The following is a 21,368-nucleotide window of genomic DNA, read 5'->3' on the forward strand; positions in this document are numbered from 1 at the left end:
CGTTGCGCGGCTATGCACGAGGTCCCAGAATAAAGTGCTGGCCACGGCGGCGGCACTTCCAAGGGGGCGAAGTGCTAAGACGCCCGTGCACGAATCCGGTACACTCCCAAAGAATGAAGTCCCCCACTATGGCGAGCCCCATAATCAGATCGTGGTTTTTGGCGCGGTAAACCCTTGAATCTATTTTAACCTATATTTAGATATATTGCTCCCGAAAACATTTTATTTTGCGCCATTGAATTGCAAGGCCTCAACTTGTTCTCCACATCGATAAAGACGATCAAGGCCATGCCAAAAGTAACACGTGCGTGATTTACAAATTAACGTTAAATACCGGATCTATTTACACTCGAGCCTAGCGATATCAGCGTGCTATACATTCAGATGTGGTGGGTGTAGCATGCCCATTGCTTTTCGTTGTAGCTTCTTGAATGTTTATTATTTTCTGGCTTGCTTTTCCCGAAACGATTCTTCCAGACCTGGTATTCCCGAAGGCATCCAAGACGCAGGAGAGCCTTGGGTTCATTGTGCTCGAGGAGACAACCACGCCCGAGGGAATGTGCGCGAAAATCGCCAACCAGGTAAGCAGGATGTGATGAAAGGGGCTGGTTGGTTCATCTTTAGAATAAAAAAAACAGGAACAGCGCAACACAGGACGAGCGAGTAAAGTGCACAGGACAGAGCGCTGACTAGCAACCATAAGCTTCATTTGCAGGAGCAGCATATAAAGGCATCATTGAATGTGACATAAAGAACAGAAAAGAAAGGATAAGCGTCAGCCTCGGAGGTAATCCAGTTCTTTTGTTAATAACGTGAGGGGGGCTGAACTGAAGCACGTGTCGTCACTTGTGAATATGGAAAATGCCTCCAAGGTTTCCCGCGCGCGCTTTTCACTAAATCTGCCAATTATTTTGGCTTCTTAAAGATCAGGGTGCTACCCACACGTGTTACAGTGGGCAGCCAGATGACTGTGCGGGTTTCCTTTTAGTGAAGCAGCATGGTCGCGCAGGCGATCATTAGAGACGTTTAGCGTGTCCGCTATTCCGGCATTTGCGCGGTATTCCGGCATTTGGGCGGTCCGCTATTTGGGCGGATTACCGGATGGTCAGCGGCGTAAACGTGAGCGGCCGGAGCGGTGCAGCCGTCTCGTGTTGTAGAGCTCAATCAGACACAAAACTAAAATTGCAGTAACTTGCTTTATTCTGCTTCGCTGCTGGTGCAAATTCTCGGCAGCGGCGTAATTGTGTTCACAATTATGCCGCTGTCCAAAGCTTACTCCCCAGCTAAGAAGAATATAGTAATTGGCTCTGTGTTTAGGTGGTTGAGCTTTGCACCACCAGCTGGCGCCACCAATCTGACCGACCACGTTTACGCTCTCGACCATCCGGTAATCCACCCAAACCGCCCCGGTTTGCCAGAATAGCGGACATGCTAAAAGTCTCTATTAATGCACTTCCCCGTTTGCCCGGTATAGCAACGTTCAGAATAGAGCGGGATTTTTTAGACGACCTGCGTTGTACAATCAATGAAGCAGCGAACATGATTCTTATAGCGACTTTTACACTGCGACAGCATCCGCCCTGCTGACTATATTGCACAAGCCGTTCAGTTTGTTAGCGGCATTGCACGCAACCCGCGCTCCTGGCTTGGCCGCAATCTTCATAATGTTATGGCAAGCGCGGTGCACATCAGGAATGACGGCACGCTTATATCTCGAAGGCGGTGATTGCATAGTTTTTTTTTCGGCGTTCTTTAACTCTTTTACAAGGTCACCAGCAACACTGCGCAACACGCTGGTCGGGTAGCCTGCTGATGTTAGTCTGTTAACTTGGGCTGAAAAGCTCTGTTCAACAGAATGCTCGCAAGAACGCTTGAGATCAGCTCGCAAACACGCCTTAGCTATGCCTCGTTTTACGAGTTTGGAGTGTGGAGACAAAAGCGGGAGAAGCGCTTTCTTTGAGCGAGACGAGTAGCTACAGCACACGTGATGAGGTTTAAAAGCAATTTCAGTGTCTAGAAACCTTAAACGGTCATTGTTGGGCTCTTCCGTTTTTAATGCTAAATGCTTCATTATCGCACTGAAGGCGTCTATAATTTCCTTGGAGGTTAACTGCGTGTCACAAGGGTCAACTGAATAAAATAGTAAAAAGTCGTAAACAAAGCAGATTATTCTTAAGGTTGTCAGCTGTATGTGAGCGATCAAGCCCCTGTCATAGCGTGCCAACGAAATGTCGCAAAGTACGGGTGCCAAACTTCAACCTATACACACTCCTGGCTTTTGAATCAAAAGCTTATTGTCATGACAAATGAATGGGGATTTTAGGTAGTAGGTGAACATTTCCATGAAGCTGCCGACACTCGTTCCACAGGTATATTGAAACTACTTTATGCTTATCGATACAATCACTAACTTCCTCTCAAATCAGGTTACTTGGTAACGAATAGTACAAGTCATTGACATCAACGGAAAAGGCGTGGGCACTCACTTTGCAAGAAAGTAGACACTTCATGTGGCTTCAGGATGAAGAAAGGGTCGTCCACTTCCAGATTTCCCAGGGGTTTTTGCAGGAAAGCACCTAGGAGTCGCTGCCAGGATCCCCGCTCCAACACAATCACACGAAAAGGGGTTTCCACCTTATGTGTCCTTGCCGAGATGAACACAGGATACGTTACGCCCTTTGAGGCCCTCGCAGAGGATGCCAGCTAAGTCAAACTCGACAATTCGCACATATTGGCTGCTTCGGCCTTAACCTTTGCTGGCTTGACTTCGCTTGCGTTGTTGAATTGGCTGCTCATGGCTTGCTCAGCCTTGGGATGATAGGTCACTGCAGGGGCGACTACGAAGCCACCTTCCTTGTCCGAAAGGAGCAGCTTCTGGCCCTCCTCCTGGAGCGAGGAAAAACAAAGCCTGCCTTTTCGCGTTTCTTGCAGTGATTGGGTCGCCCTCGAGGAAGACAATCGACACATCCCTTGATAAAACGATCCGCTCCCTCGTCCTTAGCCCGAGAAGCGGCGTTTCTGACCAAGCAGGGCGTTTTAAACTTGTCTATTTTCGGGTGTGGGCAGCACTTCGGCCCCAGTTTGAAGTACTGTTCTTTATTGTAATGGTAAGCAGAAGGCGTCCGCGAAAGTGCATCCTGCAAGAAGTATCGGTCTGGCGCTTACAGACGACACCGCATGAAACGGGCCAATTTCGTGCCCTATGTGATGTGAAGAGTTCCTGAAATTTATTGCAAACGTCGCGTGTCACACTTCCACCCACCATAAGAATGCCTACGCTATCTGACATTTGTACGTATGTTTACGTATGCGGTTATAACAATATAAGGAATGTAAGCAATGTATATATAAACAAATGTTGATGTTTTTATCTTGAATCTTTTGGGAGAGGTGGACATTTGCTGTTAGAATAACGATCCTACTGCACGTAAGAACAGGCGCATGTTAAAAAAAATTGATTTTATTTTAGATTCATATGAGGCCAGGATGAACAAGCTTCAAGAGCAGCTGTGCCGGTCTTAGTTCCACTTAGTTGAATTGCGCACGAGATGGCTTGCTTTCTCTTGATACTCCTTGAGAGAATTACGGTTGGCGCGCAATCGTTGCTCAACCACAGTGAGTCTAAATCCCCACAATTTTAAGTTTGCTAACCGATCAGCCTTCACAAGTCTAATGTGCTCCCCTAGTCGCGTTTCACTATAGTTTATTTCAAATAGGGATCGTTTTGGTGCGTTCATTTTCCGCCGAATCTTGTGGCAGTAACAAATCTTGGTGTAAAAAAAAATTGTCTTATTTCTTGTGATAAGAGGCACGTTTGCATGTAGCTTCTTCTCGCGCAAGTGAGTTTTCCTGCATGCCCCCGCTTCCGATGTGTTTAAGGCGTTCGAATCCACTCATCCGAAAAGAAAGAATACCGGTAAGTGCGTAATGAGTCCCTGTATGAATTCAGGTTGTTGAAAACGGCTTAGTAGCGCTTGGTGCACTCTCGCCGGCGATTCGACTTATATAGCCCATTTACATGGGCAATTCGGCAGCCCAATCAGTTTGACTAGACTTATATACTGGGCTGACACGCGACCCGGCAATATTCTCTGCAGAATTACGAATGAATGAATGAACGGTGCTTAAATGTCTTCACTGTACGAAATATAGCCCTGTACATTACAATGAGTTAGTAAAGAGACGCTTTGTTTAATTTCTCTGCAGATTATGGCCCATCTGGATGTGTTTCTCGCGCTGTAAAATTCCTCGATCCCGGAGACCGTGTAGTAGGCAAGGGGCCTAATGTGGGTTATATAAAACCACCTGGGTTACGTGGTACGCGTTCTGGCGGCCGCTGCGACTTGTTGCCGAGTCGCTATGTTACGAAACGCGCTGCAGAAAACAGAACATTTACGTGTGCGCAACCTCAACGCCAAATAATACAGCTCCCACATCTGGAGGAGAGAGCCAGCGGCTTTTGCACGCATTTACCAATAAAATTGCACCTCTTATTTGTCGTTTCGAGTAGCACTTTCATGAAAAGTTTCACGGGAAGTTCGAATAACTCTGACTGCAACAAGTCCGTTGGTGTGCGATAATTTTCCGTTTTTGCCCTTTTGTTTCTCTTGATGCCATGCCCTATGCGCTATGCTAACTGAGAACACAGTGGAAGCTGCGGCGATATTTCGTTGTGAGAGGAAGAATTGACAGGCTTTCCTTCCGAAGTGTCGATTTCCAATGGCAATCCAACAGCCATCATATTATTACGATATGATTGAGCGATGCTCAAGAGCGGTTGGCACATGTTCTTGTGAAGAGTAGCTAAAGAACATTTTTGTTTTGTCATACGTGTCCGGAAAAATTCGAAGCCGTCGTAGCTGGCACTCGCATGCGTTACTCTGCGTTCAGGCAAGAGGAGGCTGAAACCCGTGGCGCTTGTTCATTATGAGTCGTAACAAGCGTCATCAAAAACAATTGACCGTTTCAACACCAGGTATTAAATATGAGAGAAAAATTTCAAAAGTTGCCGTTCTACCGCAATTCTATACAACTCGGTATAGAGCTTGCGATTTCGTGCATTACGGTCACATTGCATGAGATGACCCAGCTGATAAATAATTTGTAAGCATGCCACTTTTGTAAGGAGTGAAATAAGTCCATTCGATATGTGTTGTGGTTCAACTGTAGCGCTTTAATTCCCATCCCCACTCGTTGCGTTTGGTTTAGCTGCTGATGACGAGAGCTACAAGCAGGCACCGTCGTCTGCAACAGTTGAAAGAGCGTTTAAATTAAATGTCCATATTACGTCAAGTATTGAGCCACATTCTCTTGCGGGCTATCGTTCACAACCGCGCGCTCATTGTGAAACCGGACGTGTTTTTACGACACTGAGGACAGTGCCGCTAGGGAGGAATGAGCTCTTCACAGCTGAACCAAAACTTGGACAGGCCTGTTACTTTACAGGAAAGTGGATTTTCGCGACTCCTTGTATATTCAAACTTCGCGTCGCTTTCGAGAGGGTGAACGTAACATGTCAGCACTGCTGTGGAATCTCTCGTGAATGCTCGTAACAGCCCAGCTGAATCCTTCGGAAGCGGAGTAACAAGCCTTGGCGATAATTTATTTGGAGCAGTTCGGAGCGCGAAGCACAATGATATCGTGCGAATAAACGCATCCATTTTGGAATTTTCGAAATCGCAAGTTTTCGCTGTGCACATTCGGCTGAAGCTAGAATTACTAACTCAGAACTTTGTTTACTGTCGCAGTGGACGCGCATCCTCATGAGTCAGCCAACAGGTCCCACATGGCTTGGATCAGCTGGTGTCTCCTACCTGTGCCGCCTGGCGGTGACGGAGGACCACAAGCTTGTGAGTGTTTATCTGCGTGCCGTTTAACTGGCATCTTCGTGCTCCATGCCTTGGAGTTCCAGGTATATATGGGGTGTCCGAGATAACATGAAGCGATCCTTAAAAAAATATGCATCAATTTGAGCAAAGTATATATTGTTAAGAAGGAAATGTGAGAAAGCACCAGTATGTTTTTCAGAACACAGATAATTAAGCTTAGGTACATATCACATTTGCTAATTACTTTCCTGATTGCAACTCGTCACTTTGGAAGTCGTAGACGACTATGCGAAACATCGAGCAGTGATCTTTCTGGGAAACCAACATTGGAATGTTAAACAGAGAAACAGGTAACCCATCGCACTGATTTCCTTTCTCGCGTGCCTTATGTGGGTAGATGCGTAACGACGCGGTATTATTAACATTTAGCTCTTCGTTTCGTGGGTATGTATATATACTTCAATGTACCTTGCTGAAAACGTCCCAGCCATTGTAAAAGTGATAGATGGAGCACTTTTTATTTCGTAGGGACGCAGTGCTGCGCGCACATCGTGCACGCTTAGCCAACGACTTCGTAAGCCTGCGTCGAAGCAAGCGTCTTTTAGGAGCCTTATCATAAGAAGCCAGCAAACACTGACACCAAGGACAACATAGGGGAAATTACTTGTGCTTAATGAATGAAATAAAAAAACGATAAAGTAATGGAAGTTAAGTGGATGAAAAAACAACTCGCCGCAAGTGGTAACCGAACCCGCGTGCGATGCTCTACCAATTGAGCTACCGTGGCGCCGTTTCCCCAACCACTTTCTTGGGTATTTGATTCATAGTAAAAAACCCTGGGAGTGTTAGCCAGCGCTTGTGAGACACTCAATGAGGCTTGAGCGGCGGTCGTGTAACGCGCTGACACCGCTGGAATGCGGCACGGCGTGCTACGTTGATCAAAATAACTCAGCAAAAACGCCGTTATCAGTTTGAGCGTTGCGGAATTCTGGAGCTTGCTTTGCAAGCTCCAGAATTTCAGATTAGTGGGCTCAGCTGGAAGAAGACTGCTTGCTTTTTAGCGCCACAGGAAGCTCGACTAGCAGTGTTTTTCTGACAGACAGTAAAAGTCTACGAGTGCCATATGGAGTGGGGCGGCCAAGGAGATGTCATACAAGGTTGCGGCAGGAATCTGAGTCACCTTGAGAACTTTTATTATGCATTTGGAATACCTTTACGCAAATGCCACGTCTTTCAGATTGTCAAGCAAAATATGACGACGAACGCAACAGCTGGCTATTACTACGGAGACCCTTATTACGGCATGCAGATATGGTAGTGGAGAGATTGTCCATCACTAATACTGCTCGCCACTATTTACCTCTCATATATCTGAATATTGGTACAACTGGCAAGGGAATTTAACCCATTAGCGCCTACTGTACTAGAACTTGTGCACTGAGTTTCGCATCCCTACCGCTTCAACAGCTGAATATCTCCTTTTGTATATTTCGATTTCTTGTACCCAAAGGGGCACGCGCATACACACTACGGAAGGGTAGAATGTACTGTTTCATTCATATGTGAAACTTTAGCGCCAATTTCAGCAGAACGGCGAATTTGCAACTAATTGGAATGTGTACTGGTTGTTCATTTTATTTATGCTCGCCTACTTCGTTTGAGTTGTGCATTTTCCGGTGTTTTGTGCATAGGTTGAGTGCGTTAGAACGAAAAAAATGTCAAGTGTAATGTGCGGTTTTATTCTAAAGAATGGAACACGCGTTGAAAGTTTGGCGTATTTGATATAGCGCAATGAGCGTTAGGAGTTGAGAGTCGGAGTTCATTCTTTTATAAGAGTTTCGGCATGAATACAGAGTTTCTCTTCTGAAGGAAACCGTTTTGTTGCTTTCGCGATTGTGTGGATGCAGTTGAGAGTTCACAAAACATATCAGAGGGCATTGATATCTTGATTGAGTCGCCAGAACCAGCTGAATATACGGGTGAGGAGCAAAGTGACGGCGACCGCACCGATGCTCTCGACGTGAGCCACGTCTCCGCTTAATGTAGGTTAGCAAAGCCTGCAACGACTTTCCGCCAAAATGGTTTCATTGCCATAGAATTATTGATGACACCTTAGCCGCGCTCGCAATGCCGGCTTTGCTCTTGCTGTGCTTGCTGGGTGCCACTAAATATGAATTCAGAAGCTGATGGCGGAGGGTCGCGGTCACTACGCCAAAAAATTGGAAAGCTGCTGCGATGGCCATTTTGTCACAGCCGAGCATGCATCATGAAGACGTAGTATGCAGCCACTTGGTGTCTCAAAAAATGGTGCTTCAATATATATTACAAAAAGGCGTAAAAGCGCACTGACATTGACTTAGCAATTAAAACCCATGCACCCAATACACTAGACGTAGTGTACTATTGTAACTTGAGGACCAATAAGTATTTCTCGATAATTCTTTGAAGATGTCATAGCTATGTTATTCTTTCACAGTTTACAAAATTTTATGAAAATCGCTTGGGCAGTTTTATGATGGGTTATGATGGGTTAACTGTGGAACATACGTTTTACACATCTCAATTATTAGAGCCAGGGGCGCAAGACCTCAAACCTGAAGCCCGTGACTTCATGGTTACCACCGAAAGATTTTTTATTGCGCTTTAGTTTTTAACAAATTACATGAAACTACATGCATATCGCTGTCTTGCGCAATTTGTTTGTCATGTGCGCTGCGGTTAAGCAACTGCATCTGAGACCCTTGAGCAGGTCGCATGCTGAATGTTGCGCAGCCATAGGCGTGTTGGCCTGCGGAAGCTATCAGAACACTATACATCCATTTTTATATTTTTGAGAGAATTATATCGTGGCTATCGCAAGAAAAGTGGGTTTATTTACAGAATATACAATGAGCCAGCAACAACAAAGATGGCAGACGATAGACTCACTTCGTCCTCGTCTTGTCCGCTGTACACTGTAACACATTTTCCTTATATAGGCAGAACAACTGGTTCATAACACTACCATTCGGTGGCGAAAGCACCGGCTCGGTGCAGGTGAACAAAGGCTACATGAAAACCGAGGCCCGAGGTCTCCAGTAAACCGAGGCCCAGAGGTTGAAGATGGCCTGCGAGTGGTCGACTTTTTGTGGCGCTGACAAAGGTCGCTCGAGCCCACGTAACGCCGCAATGAGCGGGACGTCCCACGCCAATAAATATGGTGGCCTGCGCGGTCGTATGCGCATAACTCGCCGACATGTCCCGCCGTTGGTGTGTGGTGAAACTGGCCCAGGACACTGTAACGGAGGTGAGCCAGGATGACAAGCAATAGGTCAGGACCGTCAGGGTGTAAACTGCGACGATATGACGCGTAGTTTTGAAGCACAAAAAAACGGAGGGAGGGATCAGGAGCCTGGGAGCCCCAATTGTCTATGATGCTGCGCAGAGACGCATCAATGAAGTTGTTATTCGGCAGAAATCTTGAAGTATCTTGAAGGGCAGAGTCTGGTGGATCTGCGGGATATCTGTGGAGGTAGTCAGCATCCTGGTGCAAGCGGTCAGACTTGTAAAGGCGCTATACGAGTATTCTTCAAGTCGCAGTGTCCTACGACCCAGATGGTCAGTGGGATCTTTGAGGGAAGAAAGCCAGCTGAGAGAATGGGGGTCAGTAATGATGGTGAAAGGCCGACCGTAGAGGGAGATAGACAACTCTCTCTGTGATCGAGTAGTTTCGCTCAGAAGGTAAAACAAAGGGGCTAGCATAAGCAGTAACACAGTCCTCACCATGCTGTGCTTGGGCTAGAATAGTGCAGATTCCGTGGCTACTGCCGTCGGTACGGATTTCTATGGCGGCAGATATGTAGAAGTGAGCTAACACTGGTGGTGATGTCAACAATGCAATCTGCTGTAACAAGGCGGACGACTGTTCAGGACCCCAAGAAAAAGTCAGTATTTATTAAGAAGGCAGGTTAGGGGCCATGCAACTTCTGCAAAATTATTCACAAACTGCTGAAAATAAAAACGAAGGCGAAAGAATGGGCCTCCTGAGTACAACGAGGTGTCAGATAGTACCGGCGCTAGCTTTAGCCGGGTCAGGCCGCTTACCTGCAGCATCGATAAGATGACCATGTACAGTGACCTCTCGGCAGCCGAAGCGGCATTTTACAGAGCTAAGTTGGAGACCTGCATTAAGAAGCACCAGCAGAATAGCCGAGTCTATGTATATGACTGGAGAACGTAGGCAAGAAAATGACGTCATAGAGATAACATAGGCAGATCCTCCACTTGAGGCCGCCAAGAAGGGATTACATCATTCGTTCGAATGTAGATGGAGCATTGCACAAGCCAAATAACATATCTATGAAGCGGTAGAGCCCAGCGGGTGCTGAAAACTGTCGTCTCCCTGTATTTTTGTCAACGGCTATTAGTCGATAGTCTGGGAGAAGGTTTATAGTAGAAAAGTACTGTGCACCTTGCAGAGAATCGAGGGCGTCGTCAATTCACCGCAGAGCGTAAATCTTGTTTGGATGCGGATAGTTGACGCACAACCGCCAGGTGCCGTCTTTTTTATAGCGAAGTTGTATACCTCTACAGTCAAAGGAAATTTTCGTGTCGTTGGCGTGGTTTAAGCAAGAGGCGAGCGCTCGTAAGCGATAATTGCGCTCCCGTGAGTATAAGCGCCCAGAGAGACACGTCGTTACTTCTACGTACAAAACATCGAGTGGCCACGGTCCGTATATACGAGTTAACTAAAGGTGTCTTCGGCAATGCCTGTGAGGACGTGCCTCACTTTATCAGCTCCAGGCATCTTGTCGACCCGCCGAGAAAGTGCTAATACGTCGTGAATATACACAACCTCCTATATATAAGATGTTTGGGCCCACCATGAAAGTTTGTTCTTGGCGGCTCGCTGGCACCGAACAGACACTCCAGAGAGTTCCTGCAGTTTTTGCTTGCAGAAGTCCCAACTCGTCAATTCCTCCTGTTGTGTTTAAAACCAAACACGGGCCGTTCCCTTGAGGTATAAGGTGTTAGCCATGATTATGTCGGGTCCTACCTGTTGTTCTTGCAGGTTCGTTCGTATTCGATTAGCCAGTCTTTTACGTTGTAGGAGTTCCTTTTGGTCTGCCGGGTGCAGTCGTGACTGAGCCCCCTTTAGGACACATTCGCAAGTGCGAGGAAACGCCCGAATGCCTGTCCTTTGACGCCATGGTGTTAGCCCCGGGGCGCCGCGGCCGCGTTTCCGAGGCGTCATGTTACGCGGCTCTCCGATTGGGTCGTTCGGCGTGACGTGGCAAGAATCCTTGACTGGGGAGCGTTGTCGCAGTGCATGCGGCGTCGAGCAGCGGGAGGGACGAGCGCCTGTCACGGGAGGCAGGCGGCAAGGAACGTGAGCCGCCATCTGATTGTGTCTCCAACGCATCCCGGCCTATATAGTGACATTCACATGCTTTGCCAGCTTGCGTAAGTTTGGCTTGATGAGTGGCTCTGCGTTCCGCCCTTGCGGTAATGGCAGGCGCTCATTGCGTCACATTCTGCGTGTCCGAAGCATCGCTGACCAGATTCGGTGGCGGGAAGCGCTAGGTAGTGTCTGCGAATAAATCTTGGCCCGCGCATGCAAACCATTGTTCGACGTGGCGTGGAACCTGCTTTCTCCCGTAATCGGCATCCGCGGGCACTGAGTGTGCTCCGTGCGTTTAAGAGCAGTTTTGTATGAACTGGCGCGACATTCTAACTATAAATGCTATAAATGTCCTGGACGCCTCATGGTCCTGGTGGAGAGCTCCACACGTACGGCCAGAGCCGGCCAGGCATTTCTGCTTGGTGCTCCGACTCGCGGTGGGCTTATCGCCGTACAGCGTCATTCGCCGGGAAGCCCCATTTTCAAGGCCAATTATCCTCGCCGTGCGGGGAGACGTAGTTAGACCACATTTTTGGCGCCAACATGGGGCAGTAACTGTCTTTGCATTGCTGCCGTGTGTGCCAAACCGAGCACTCGTGGGATTGGTTTGCCGTGCCATGTTTTCCAGCTTCAAGGAGTCGTCACTGCTGATGAGTCTCCGCGTATGTAGCTTTGTTCCATTACTCAGCTGATGCTGGTGTTGGGCGAGGAACAGCTCCACTCCTTGAGCACGAAACAGGGAGTGCATACTTAGCTGGCGCAGACAAAATAGATATGCGTGATACGTCTGCGCCGCTCCACGACGGGGTTAGATCTCCCACTGTAGCGGTAAACAATGACCTTGCCGCCATGGAAGAGGGAGGATTGCCATGAACCCGGCCCGCATTAACGAGCTACGCGGCTGTGGATTGCACCACCGACGGTGAGCGTGGAGTGAGTATGGAGTGGCCACGTTCAACGAGTCCCGTTGTGCGAGGTGGGGAGGTAGCCTCGAGTGGCGTCCTGTTGAGCGAAGTACTGCTAACCAAACTCAGTTCGGTTAGCGATACTTAGCTTTACTATTAGCGGTACGGGAAGAGTAGCGGATGCCCCAACACGCGCGAGTGCGACCGGCAAGCGCTCCTAGAAGGTCGTGCGCACCAGACGCGGGGGCGCTGCGTAGCGAAGCCATGTGAATAACTAAGTCGCTTTCTAGTGCCCTCCGGACTTCCTTGGAGGCGCCAAGGCACTTGTGGCCGGTGGTTAAGCTGACAGTGCCCACGTATCACGGTTACGCGGATGCGATTATGGTCGCACACTTCCTCCGCAGTTTTGCGCACTATTTGGCAGCTTTAGAGCTTGATGACCGCGAATTGGTCGCTCGTGTTGTGCCCGTTGCTCTTACGGAGCAAGCCGCCCATTGGTACCGACTTTCCGGAGGATGCGGCGCAAGCTCGAGTTACGAACAAAAGTCCCAGACGAATCGCTTCTCAAGTATGTGCGAGCGAAGGAGGAGCTGTTTCGGATGGCTGAGCCGACCGCCTCAAACGACGAGAGTTGAGAGGGCCATAAGGCAGGCTCACCGGATCTTTGCGGCCTGCCTGCCGCAAAGTTCTGTTCAAAATTCGTTCAGTGATCTGGAGATAATGGCCGCCAAGCGCATATCAAGTGATATGCTGGCCTTGCGTGCCTAGCGCCCTCCACGCCTGCGAGCGAAGCATTGGAGACGCGCCATGCGTGGACAGGAACATTCATTCACGCCAACAGCAATCGATTGCGCAATCCATCTTTGCGGTGGGCGTAGAAAATCGGCAAGTTTGGGGTATCGGCGAACGCGCCTTGGATCCACATGCGTACGTGCCGTCCTTTAGCCAGTGCGGTGCACAGGCACAATTCGCCCCCTAAAACACGCGTAATAACTTGCAGCTGCGCGCGCCATGCAGAAGACTCATTTTCCGAACGGACCGAGGGCAGCGCAGCGGGCGGAGGAAGGCGGCAAGAACAAAGCGCTTTCAACCGCAGGAATGCACGCGGTGGAGTCGGTGTTTCTGTTGCAGTGAGCTGAGGCACATTACTCTTTACTGCACCAGAAGTCCCCACCGGCAGGGAAACTGAGATGGGCATCTTTCTTTCTTTCGTTATTACACACACATACATTTCATTATACAAAATACACACAACTTGTATGGTTCCATAGGCAAATACTAGTACGGGGCCCATTTCAGTATATACGTGTGCGAAACTGTTGCAAAATAATGCTAATAAAAATTTTCAATATATTAACAACGAAGATAAACATACAACACTTTGCAATAAATACAGGAATATTGAGTAATAGTAGTACATGAATTTAAGAAATGAAAACTCATGGTATAGGTATTTTATTAGTTTTTTCTAAAAGTTAGCAAAGAGAGCAGGAAAATTGCAACACTTCGCAATAAACACAAGAAATACCTGATGAAATAATAGTGGTACATGGTTTAACGAAAAGAGAACACAAAAATCAGTTTAGGAAGCGGAGAGAATAATTTCGAAATTAAACTTTTTCATTCCTCTCAGCAAGTTCTTGAGTTCTTTATATATTGCGCAATAACATTCTATACCTTCAGTCCAGCATACTGTAGCGGTCGCTTAGCATAGGTGTTTTTTATTTGCGGTATATTTGAGTTACCAAAAGTTTGGTCCCTAGTGTGGCAATGTGGGGTGCAGAGTAACGAAATATAAAATGGCTTGTTGTAGCTTATAACATTGTTAATACATGTGGCTAATCGTAGTTGCCGTACGAAATCAAAAGGCAAGATTTTTTAGCCAAGGAAACAGGGGTTTGCTTGGTTCATAGTATCGCGAGAAAGTTCGTTTTGGTAACCGTCGTACTGGTTCAAGATAGGAGTTATATGTTGAGCCCCTGGATTCTACGCAGCACAAGTGGCAGTTCAGTAGAGTAAAGTAAAAATACGGAGTATTGAAACGTCAAAGTATTCACGACCTTGCACGAGGGCAAAACAACTTGAAGCTAATTTAGAGCAGACAGCATCTAGCTGAAGCTGCCAATTTAAGCAGCTGTCTCGGAGGGAGTAAGATCGAGGGGGCAATTATTAATACGCAGTATTATATCATTAAGTGGAGTAGTATGGTTTCGGGAATGGAATACCATGCATATAGTTTTACTAGGATTAATGGTAAGCTTGTTAGCAGTAAACTAATCAGCAATTTTGGCTAGTTCAGTATTCATCATTTCTTCTATATCTGAAATATTTTCACCAGTAATAATAGAGGCGGTGTCGTCAGCACGGTCGGGCGTGAAAACACGTCCGACGGAAGTGATGGTCGCCCCGTCTGTGTGCCGTGCGGGCTTACCCGCAGATTCATTCGTAGCATTCATCTCTGCCACTATAGCAGGTCGTGAATTTGCCACGCTCTTCGACACGGGTCAGCGTCTCCTTGGAGACGACGTTTTGACCATCTTGCAGCAGCGCTTTGTTCGCTTGAGAGAATGCCGACGACATTTAACCTAGCCAGCGGCTCCGTCCTTGCGGGCGGGGCAGCAAGGCTGACTGTTCGCTGGGATAAGGAAAGGAGGCGCTATCGCTTCAATAACTAGCCCGGTTAGAGTGTGCCCGTGATTTCGGATAGCGACTTCCTTCGTAAGACCCACAGCATGGTCGACATTAAGAGTCCGCTCTCAGGCTTTTCGCTGACCCTCCTGCATGTGTTGGCACGGGGCGAGTGCCTGGCCCGCACGGCGCGCTAGATAAAGGCGCCCAGCCCTTTCTGCCGCAGGCTGTTGCGTCGGCTGTTGAGTCGTTGAGAGCTCAGCTAAGCGTGCCTGCGCGAGGAGGCATGTTCCACCATTTAATCGCCCGTGCGATAGGATTAGACCTCAAACAGAAATCTGACATGTCCGAAGTGCTGTTCAGCTATCATGACCTGTTCACGGAAGACCTACATTGCACTGACCTTGTGCGTCCCAAGATCGAGACTGCAGATACGCGTCCGTTGATGTGTAACCCCAAGTCTGTTAGCCTGTCCAAGAGACAGACTATAAACGGTGTGCTTAACGAGGTGCTGGTAACCGGCGTCGCCAGGCGTTTTCGACAGCCCCTGGGCGTCCCCTTCCGTTCTGTTTCCGAAAAAAAGGTGGTAGTTTCCGCCTTTGTGCTCATTACCATTGACTGAACGCAATCACTCATAAAGATGCCTAACCACTAGCAACAATCAAGACAATTGTGGTTAGCCTAGGTTCAACGAAGTATTTCACGACTCTGGTCGCTGCTAAGGGCTACTTACAAGTGTAGATGGAACCTGAGGACCCAAGCAAAGGCCGCATTCACGTGCCATCGTGGGCATCTTTAATTTGAGCGTATGCCCGTTGCTCTGTGCAAAGCCCCAGCCACATTTCAGAGGCTAATGCATCGGGTTCTGGGCGATGCTAAATGGTCCCATGCGATGTGCTACTTCGACTACATCGCGCGCTACTCACAAACGTTTGTGTGCTGTGCTATGTGCTCTCTCTCTCTCCCCTTCCCCATCTTTCATCGCCCCCATCCCTCTCCTTTGTGTAGGGTAGCAAACCGGTTAAGCTAAACTGGTTAACCTCCCTGCCTTTCTTTCTCCACTTTTTCCCTCCTTCTTTCTTTTGAGGAGCACATTCGCCACGTCGTGAACATACTTATGCGGGTCAAGTCAGTGGGTATGACGCTAAATCCGGCAAAGGCGCAAGCGGTGCAAACTCGAGTGCAGTAGTTTGGGTTCAACCTGAAGGGAGGCTCCACTGAGCTGAATTTAGAGGAGTTCCAGGCTCTCCTGGATTTTCTCGTTTCCAAAGACGTACGCGGCCTCCGCCGCATCATTGGAATAGCGCATTTCTATCGGTCATTTATTCCATCCTGTGCGAGGCTAACAAGGTTGCTGGGGAAGTCTGCTGAGTGGGGAGGAACGGGAGCGAAAGAGGCGTTCCTTGACTTGTCCCGATCCATTGCCGAGACAGTGCGCCTCAGATTGGCTGATCGGACCGGGGAATTCGTCGTTCAGACTGACGCGAGTAACTTGGGATTGGAGGCTGACCTCCTTCAAGAATTCGATGGTGTCTTGCACTCTCTGACCTTTGGCAATTGGGTGCTGCTTCTTGCAGAGAACTACTCCGTGGCGGAAAAGGAGTGCTCAGCGACTGTGTTTGCACCGAGGTGGTTCGACGTCTATTTACAGGGCAAAAAAATCACCATGCAGACGGATCACAACGCACTCAGCCGGCCCATGAGGCTTCGCGAACATGCGGGTCGCCTGGCGCACTGGGCACTTCTAATACACCACTACGAGTTTTCGGTCGAGTATCGAAACGGAAGCATGAACGTCGTCGCAGGGCCGCTACCGGGCGCGCCGCTTCCCTACCCGGCTAGTGCCGGAAGCGAAAGACGGAAGCCGCCGCCTGTGCGAGGGGTAGGGTAGCCGAGGGAGAGAGGTAGGCCGTTTCGTGGCCCTGCTTGAAAGAGGAGGCTGCGGCGAAAGAGGTTTTCAGCGTTGTACTGCCAGGCGGCAACCAGAGTGCCCCTTCATTGGGGGCAATAGTTGTAACGGAGCCAAAATTAGGCATTGTGAAAAGATCGCCTGGCGCTAGCGGTAAGAACCGTTCACCGCTGTGTCTTTATTGAATACGATGTCACCGCTCACGATGTTCTCGCTCGTGTGCAGAGGGGCTTAGGCGTCGAAGGGCAGCCGTGCACCGCGACACAGGAGAACGTCGTCGCAGACGCGCTTTTTTCGCGGGCGCCGCTTCCCCACCTGGCTAGTGTCGGAGGCGAGCCTGGTGGAAGTAATGGAACCGGCTCTTCCTCTGAACTTACGGCGATTATAATAAGCCGTGAAAAGCTTCTAGGGGCCCAGCAGGAGGATCCAATTTGCAAGGAAATAGTTGGTAGAGTAGCAGAAACGGAGCGCCTCAACGTTGCTGGTGTTCCAACGAGCACAAAAGGGCCCGGGCCCGTTTATATTGCTGGTAGTTCCGAAGATTCGTATGTGCTGGTGCACGATGGGCTCGTGCTCAGATATATTGCTACCGACGATGAATCTACTCACCCGTTTAAGGTGGTGATAATATAAAATCCGAGACGCGCGCTTTTACGTTACGCTCACGGTGGCTGGCTGGACCCGGGCTGGACACCTGGCTGGACACCTCAGTGGCTCAAAAGTCTTTGCAGGACTCAGCCACACGCGTCACCTCGCCCAGTATGAAATGGGATGTTTCTGGTATTGCCGGATTTGCCACGTCTGTCAGACGGTGAAATCTCGCGGTGACCGTCCGCCGGGTTTAAAGAAGGCGATTGACTCTCGGCGGCCTTGGCAGTTCGCTGCCTGCGACCTAATGGGACATTTTCCAAAGCGTAAGCAAGGCTTTCAATACCTTTTGGTAGTGGTCGATGACTTTGCAAAGTGGGTGGATCTTTTGTGCACGGCAAGGCGACGGTCCGGGCAGTGTTGGACAAACTGATGGAAGTTTTCAGGCGCTTTAGATTTCCGAAGTGCTTGATTACTGACAATGCGTCTTATTTCAATTCCCAGGTGTTTCGCGAGACTTGTACAGCAGTTAAGATCGAGCATCGCCTAAGATCGCCCTACCACCCACAATCCTACCTCACGGAACGCTTTAATCGCACTGTGAAGTCAGTCCTCACTGCTTTTGCCAAGAGCCAGAAGGATTGGGCAGATCACGTTAACGTGATATAAAAGATACTCTGTATGAATTAAAGGACCTCAAAGAGGACCTCTGGCAAAGATTGAAACGAAACGAGGACCTGAAAGTTGAAAATGCCAGAATATTGTGCAGGAACGAGGTGGTCGAGCAGTATCAGCTTTAAGACAATTTGGAAATTAAGGGTGTTTCTACTAATAAATGACCGCTTGAGGATGTTAGGAAGATTGGAGTAATTGTGCACGAAGAGGTTTCTGAGGAAGACATCGATATACGCCATATAGTTGCCACTGCTCTACCTGACGTAAGCACATAATTGCTCGATTTGTACGAAGAATGAAGAGGAATGCCTTGTTGAGCAAAGGAACCCAGAATTCATAGTACGGCACTAGGTAGTCGGGGGTCCTCGCCAGTGTACATCAATGAAGAGGTTTTTTGGACACAAGAGACACATGCCATCTATCTGAATTTAAGAAATTTCGAAATAAGTTAACTGATACTCTTAGACAAGCCAAGAAAGATTACCTTCTCAGGTTGTTTAATCCTGAAGCTATAAAGCGAACGGATATCACGTGGAGAAACTTAGCACAGGGCTTAACATTGGACGTCAGCATTCAGAGGGCGTACGAGAATTGATATTTAACGGGGAACGTTCATCAGGCGCGCATTTGGGAAACGATTTTAATAATTATCTTGTGTCCCTCGTAAATAGTTTGAACGATCCACGCTCCGCAGAGTACCTTAATTCCAGAAATTGTGATAGTGCTTTTTTACTTCCAACTAGCGCCGAAGAAATTTATCTCACGTTCTCCGCTCTCCGAAACAGTAAAAGCTGCGATATTCATGACCTCCAAATACGCCCCGTAAAACACGTTTTTTATCTGATATGCCCAGTTCTTGAGCATGTGTATAATCTATGCTTTGTCAACGGTATATTTCCCAAGCGCATGCAGCTCGCAAAGGTTACAGTGCTCTTCAAAGCCGGTGATAAAAACCTGTCCAACTACAGACCAATATCCATTTTGCCTGTATTTTCAAAATGCCTAGAAAAATTAATAACACTGAGAATGACCGCTTTCTACGAAAAACACAATATTATTACTGACTGTCAGTTCGGTTTCCGGAAGGGTCGCTCGACAGAGTTAGCTCTACTAACACAAAAGGAACTAATACTACAAGCATTTGAGCAAAATTTAGTGACACCAGGCGTTTTCATCGATTTTTCAAAGGCCTTTGACACAATTAACCACACCACTCTGCTAACAAAACTTGAAATTTACGCTTTCAGGGGCCCCTTACTTGGCTTAATGAAAAGCTATCTGCAGTCCAGGTGACAAAGGATTTCAATAAATAACTGTATTTCCGATAACTTACCCATTCATTCTGGTGTACCTCAAGGAAGCATTCTTGGACCTTTGTTATTTAACATTTACATAAACGACATAATCAATATTGACACCACTGCCCGATTCATCATATACGCTGATGGCACTAGTCTGTTCTTTACATCTGGTTGTGGAAGGGACCTGTTGGCTCTTGCGAATGCTGCTTTAAGTGAACTTAATCGATGGAGTTCATTGAATTCACTGCCTATAAATAAAAACAAGACAGAGGCTGTACTTTTCAACCTAAAAACAAAAATGTCCACATTGACGGTCATTTGCTAATGGGTTCCTCGATTATCAACATTGTGCCATCCATTAAATGTTTCGGGGTCGTATTTCAAGAAAACTTACTTTGGTATCTTTATACAGACTCAGTTGCTAACAAAATCGCTCGTGTTGTGGGAATACTAACGAAACTTCGACTTTTTCTTCCCTTGAGCGTCAAAAAATTGATTTATAACTCTCTCTTCCTGTCCCATCTGAATTACTGTCATTTAGTCTGGGGAAACACCACGATGTCTAACATCACAAAACTTCTTCTATTGCAGAAGGAAGCAGTGCGCGCTATCGCCAATTCTTCATATGACGCTCATACGCAGCCTGTTTTCAGCGCCCTTAATTTACATCCGATCACCTCCATATACCGTAGTATTTTACTCAAGCGTTTCACTGCTGCGAAAAAACAGAAAACGAAATTTTTCGAGCATTTATCTCTATTGACAATGAATTCTAACATTTACAACACACGTCACAGAGAAAAATGGTACGTTCCTAAAGCTGCACTAACTACGGTCAACAAATGTTACGCCACACACTGCCATCTTTGTTAAACTCATTGGAAACTCAATAGACACCTATCTCTCCTTTTAATGGGCTCATTGTGTATTCCTTTTTTTTCTTTTTTTCCCTCTGGTATACACTGACGCCATGAATGCTTAACCAATTTTCTCTGGTTGTCAATAACTTATTATTTATAGATGTGAATTTCAAGGCTGTATTATTTGTATCATTTTATACTATTCGCTTTCTGTAATACAATTTCTTGCAGCATTATATTGTTGATTTTTTTTACCCGTATGCATTTCTGCTATGCAATGTTCACTAATGTTCACTTTTTTTTTCTCGTTTATCCATTATTGTATGTTTGTGTTGTCTTTATTTTGCAGAGTGCCATTTTTGTAGGGGATACAGACCCCGCCAAGCCGATTTCATTTGGCGTTTTGTCTGTACTCCTGTCATCTGTACATGTATAGATGCAAATAAACTTGAATTGAAAAAAAAAACAAAACACGGTAAATAACTTGAAAGGGAAGCGCACTGGAAGTTTGTTTGGACAACAGGCGGAAGGTATTCGCTCGCAGAAATTAATGTTTCGTTGTGCTGAAAATAACCACAGCTTTTGATCTAGATAACATGACCATAGAGACGGAGTATAGATAAACCCAGAAATGCTTCCAGTAATGACACTCTTGTGTTGCTATGTAAATGGATAACCGCTATTACTATGACATTCACTATTTAAACAGATTAATACACGACGCACGTAAACGCCTAAAGCTAGTTCATATTAACACACGTGGCCTACGAGATAAGAACAGTTGCTTGATTTTTTTAGTTACCTTTCTTTCAGTTTTGACCTATTTTCGTTCTGAGAAACGTGGCTGGCGTTTGTTGAAGACCCTCCTTTTTTTGAAGATTGCACGTATAATGGTCTAGTGCGTGCCAGGGGGAAAGGATGTAAAGTGGTTATTTATGTTGAGGAATTACTCAGCCATGAAGTCATTCCCGAATTTTCCACAGTAAACAATAACATAGAATGTCTTATGACAGGCTTTCATATGGCATTATTTATTGTGGTTTATAGGACATCCTTGAACAGCAAGCTTGAATTTATGGAGTCAACTGAAAGCATGTTAGGTTACTTAGGTTACTCTGGATTACCTTTAGCGGTAATGGGTGATGTCAGCATAGGCACGCTTTCATTTGACGCCCCAGCCAGACAGTTAACGGAGCTCGTGACCTATTTCGCTTGTGAAAGCGTTGTCACGGAAGCAACATGACTGACTGATGAAACAACAACTTTGCTCGATATCTGAATCAAAAACATGTGC

At 47.2% G+C, this 21,368-nt stretch overlaps 1 protein-coding gene across 5 annotated transcripts in view; it reads left to right on the plus strand.

Annotated features, from left to right (window-relative positions):
• LOC142590620 (uncharacterized) overlaps positions 1-21,368 on the plus strand; it is a 328,406-nt gene that overhangs the window by 59,783 nt on the left and 247,255 nt on the right. For all 5 annotated transcript variants that reach the window (XM_075702951.1, XM_075702953.1, XM_075702954.1 and 2 more), the window contains exons 7-8: positions 478-581; positions 5,748-5,849. In XM_075702951.1, coding sequence (XP_075559066.1) covers positions 478-581; positions 5,748-5,849 — 206 coding nt within the window. The remainder of the gene's footprint in view (positions 1-477; positions 582-5,747; positions 5,850-21,368) is intronic.

The sequence above is a fragment of the Dermacentor variabilis genome, chromosome 8 (assembly GCF_050947875.1).
Source record: "Dermacentor variabilis isolate Ectoservices chromosome 8, ASM5094787v1, whole genome shotgun sequence".
NCBI lineage: Eukaryota > Metazoa > Arthropoda > Arachnida > Ixodida > Ixodidae > Dermacentor > Dermacentor variabilis.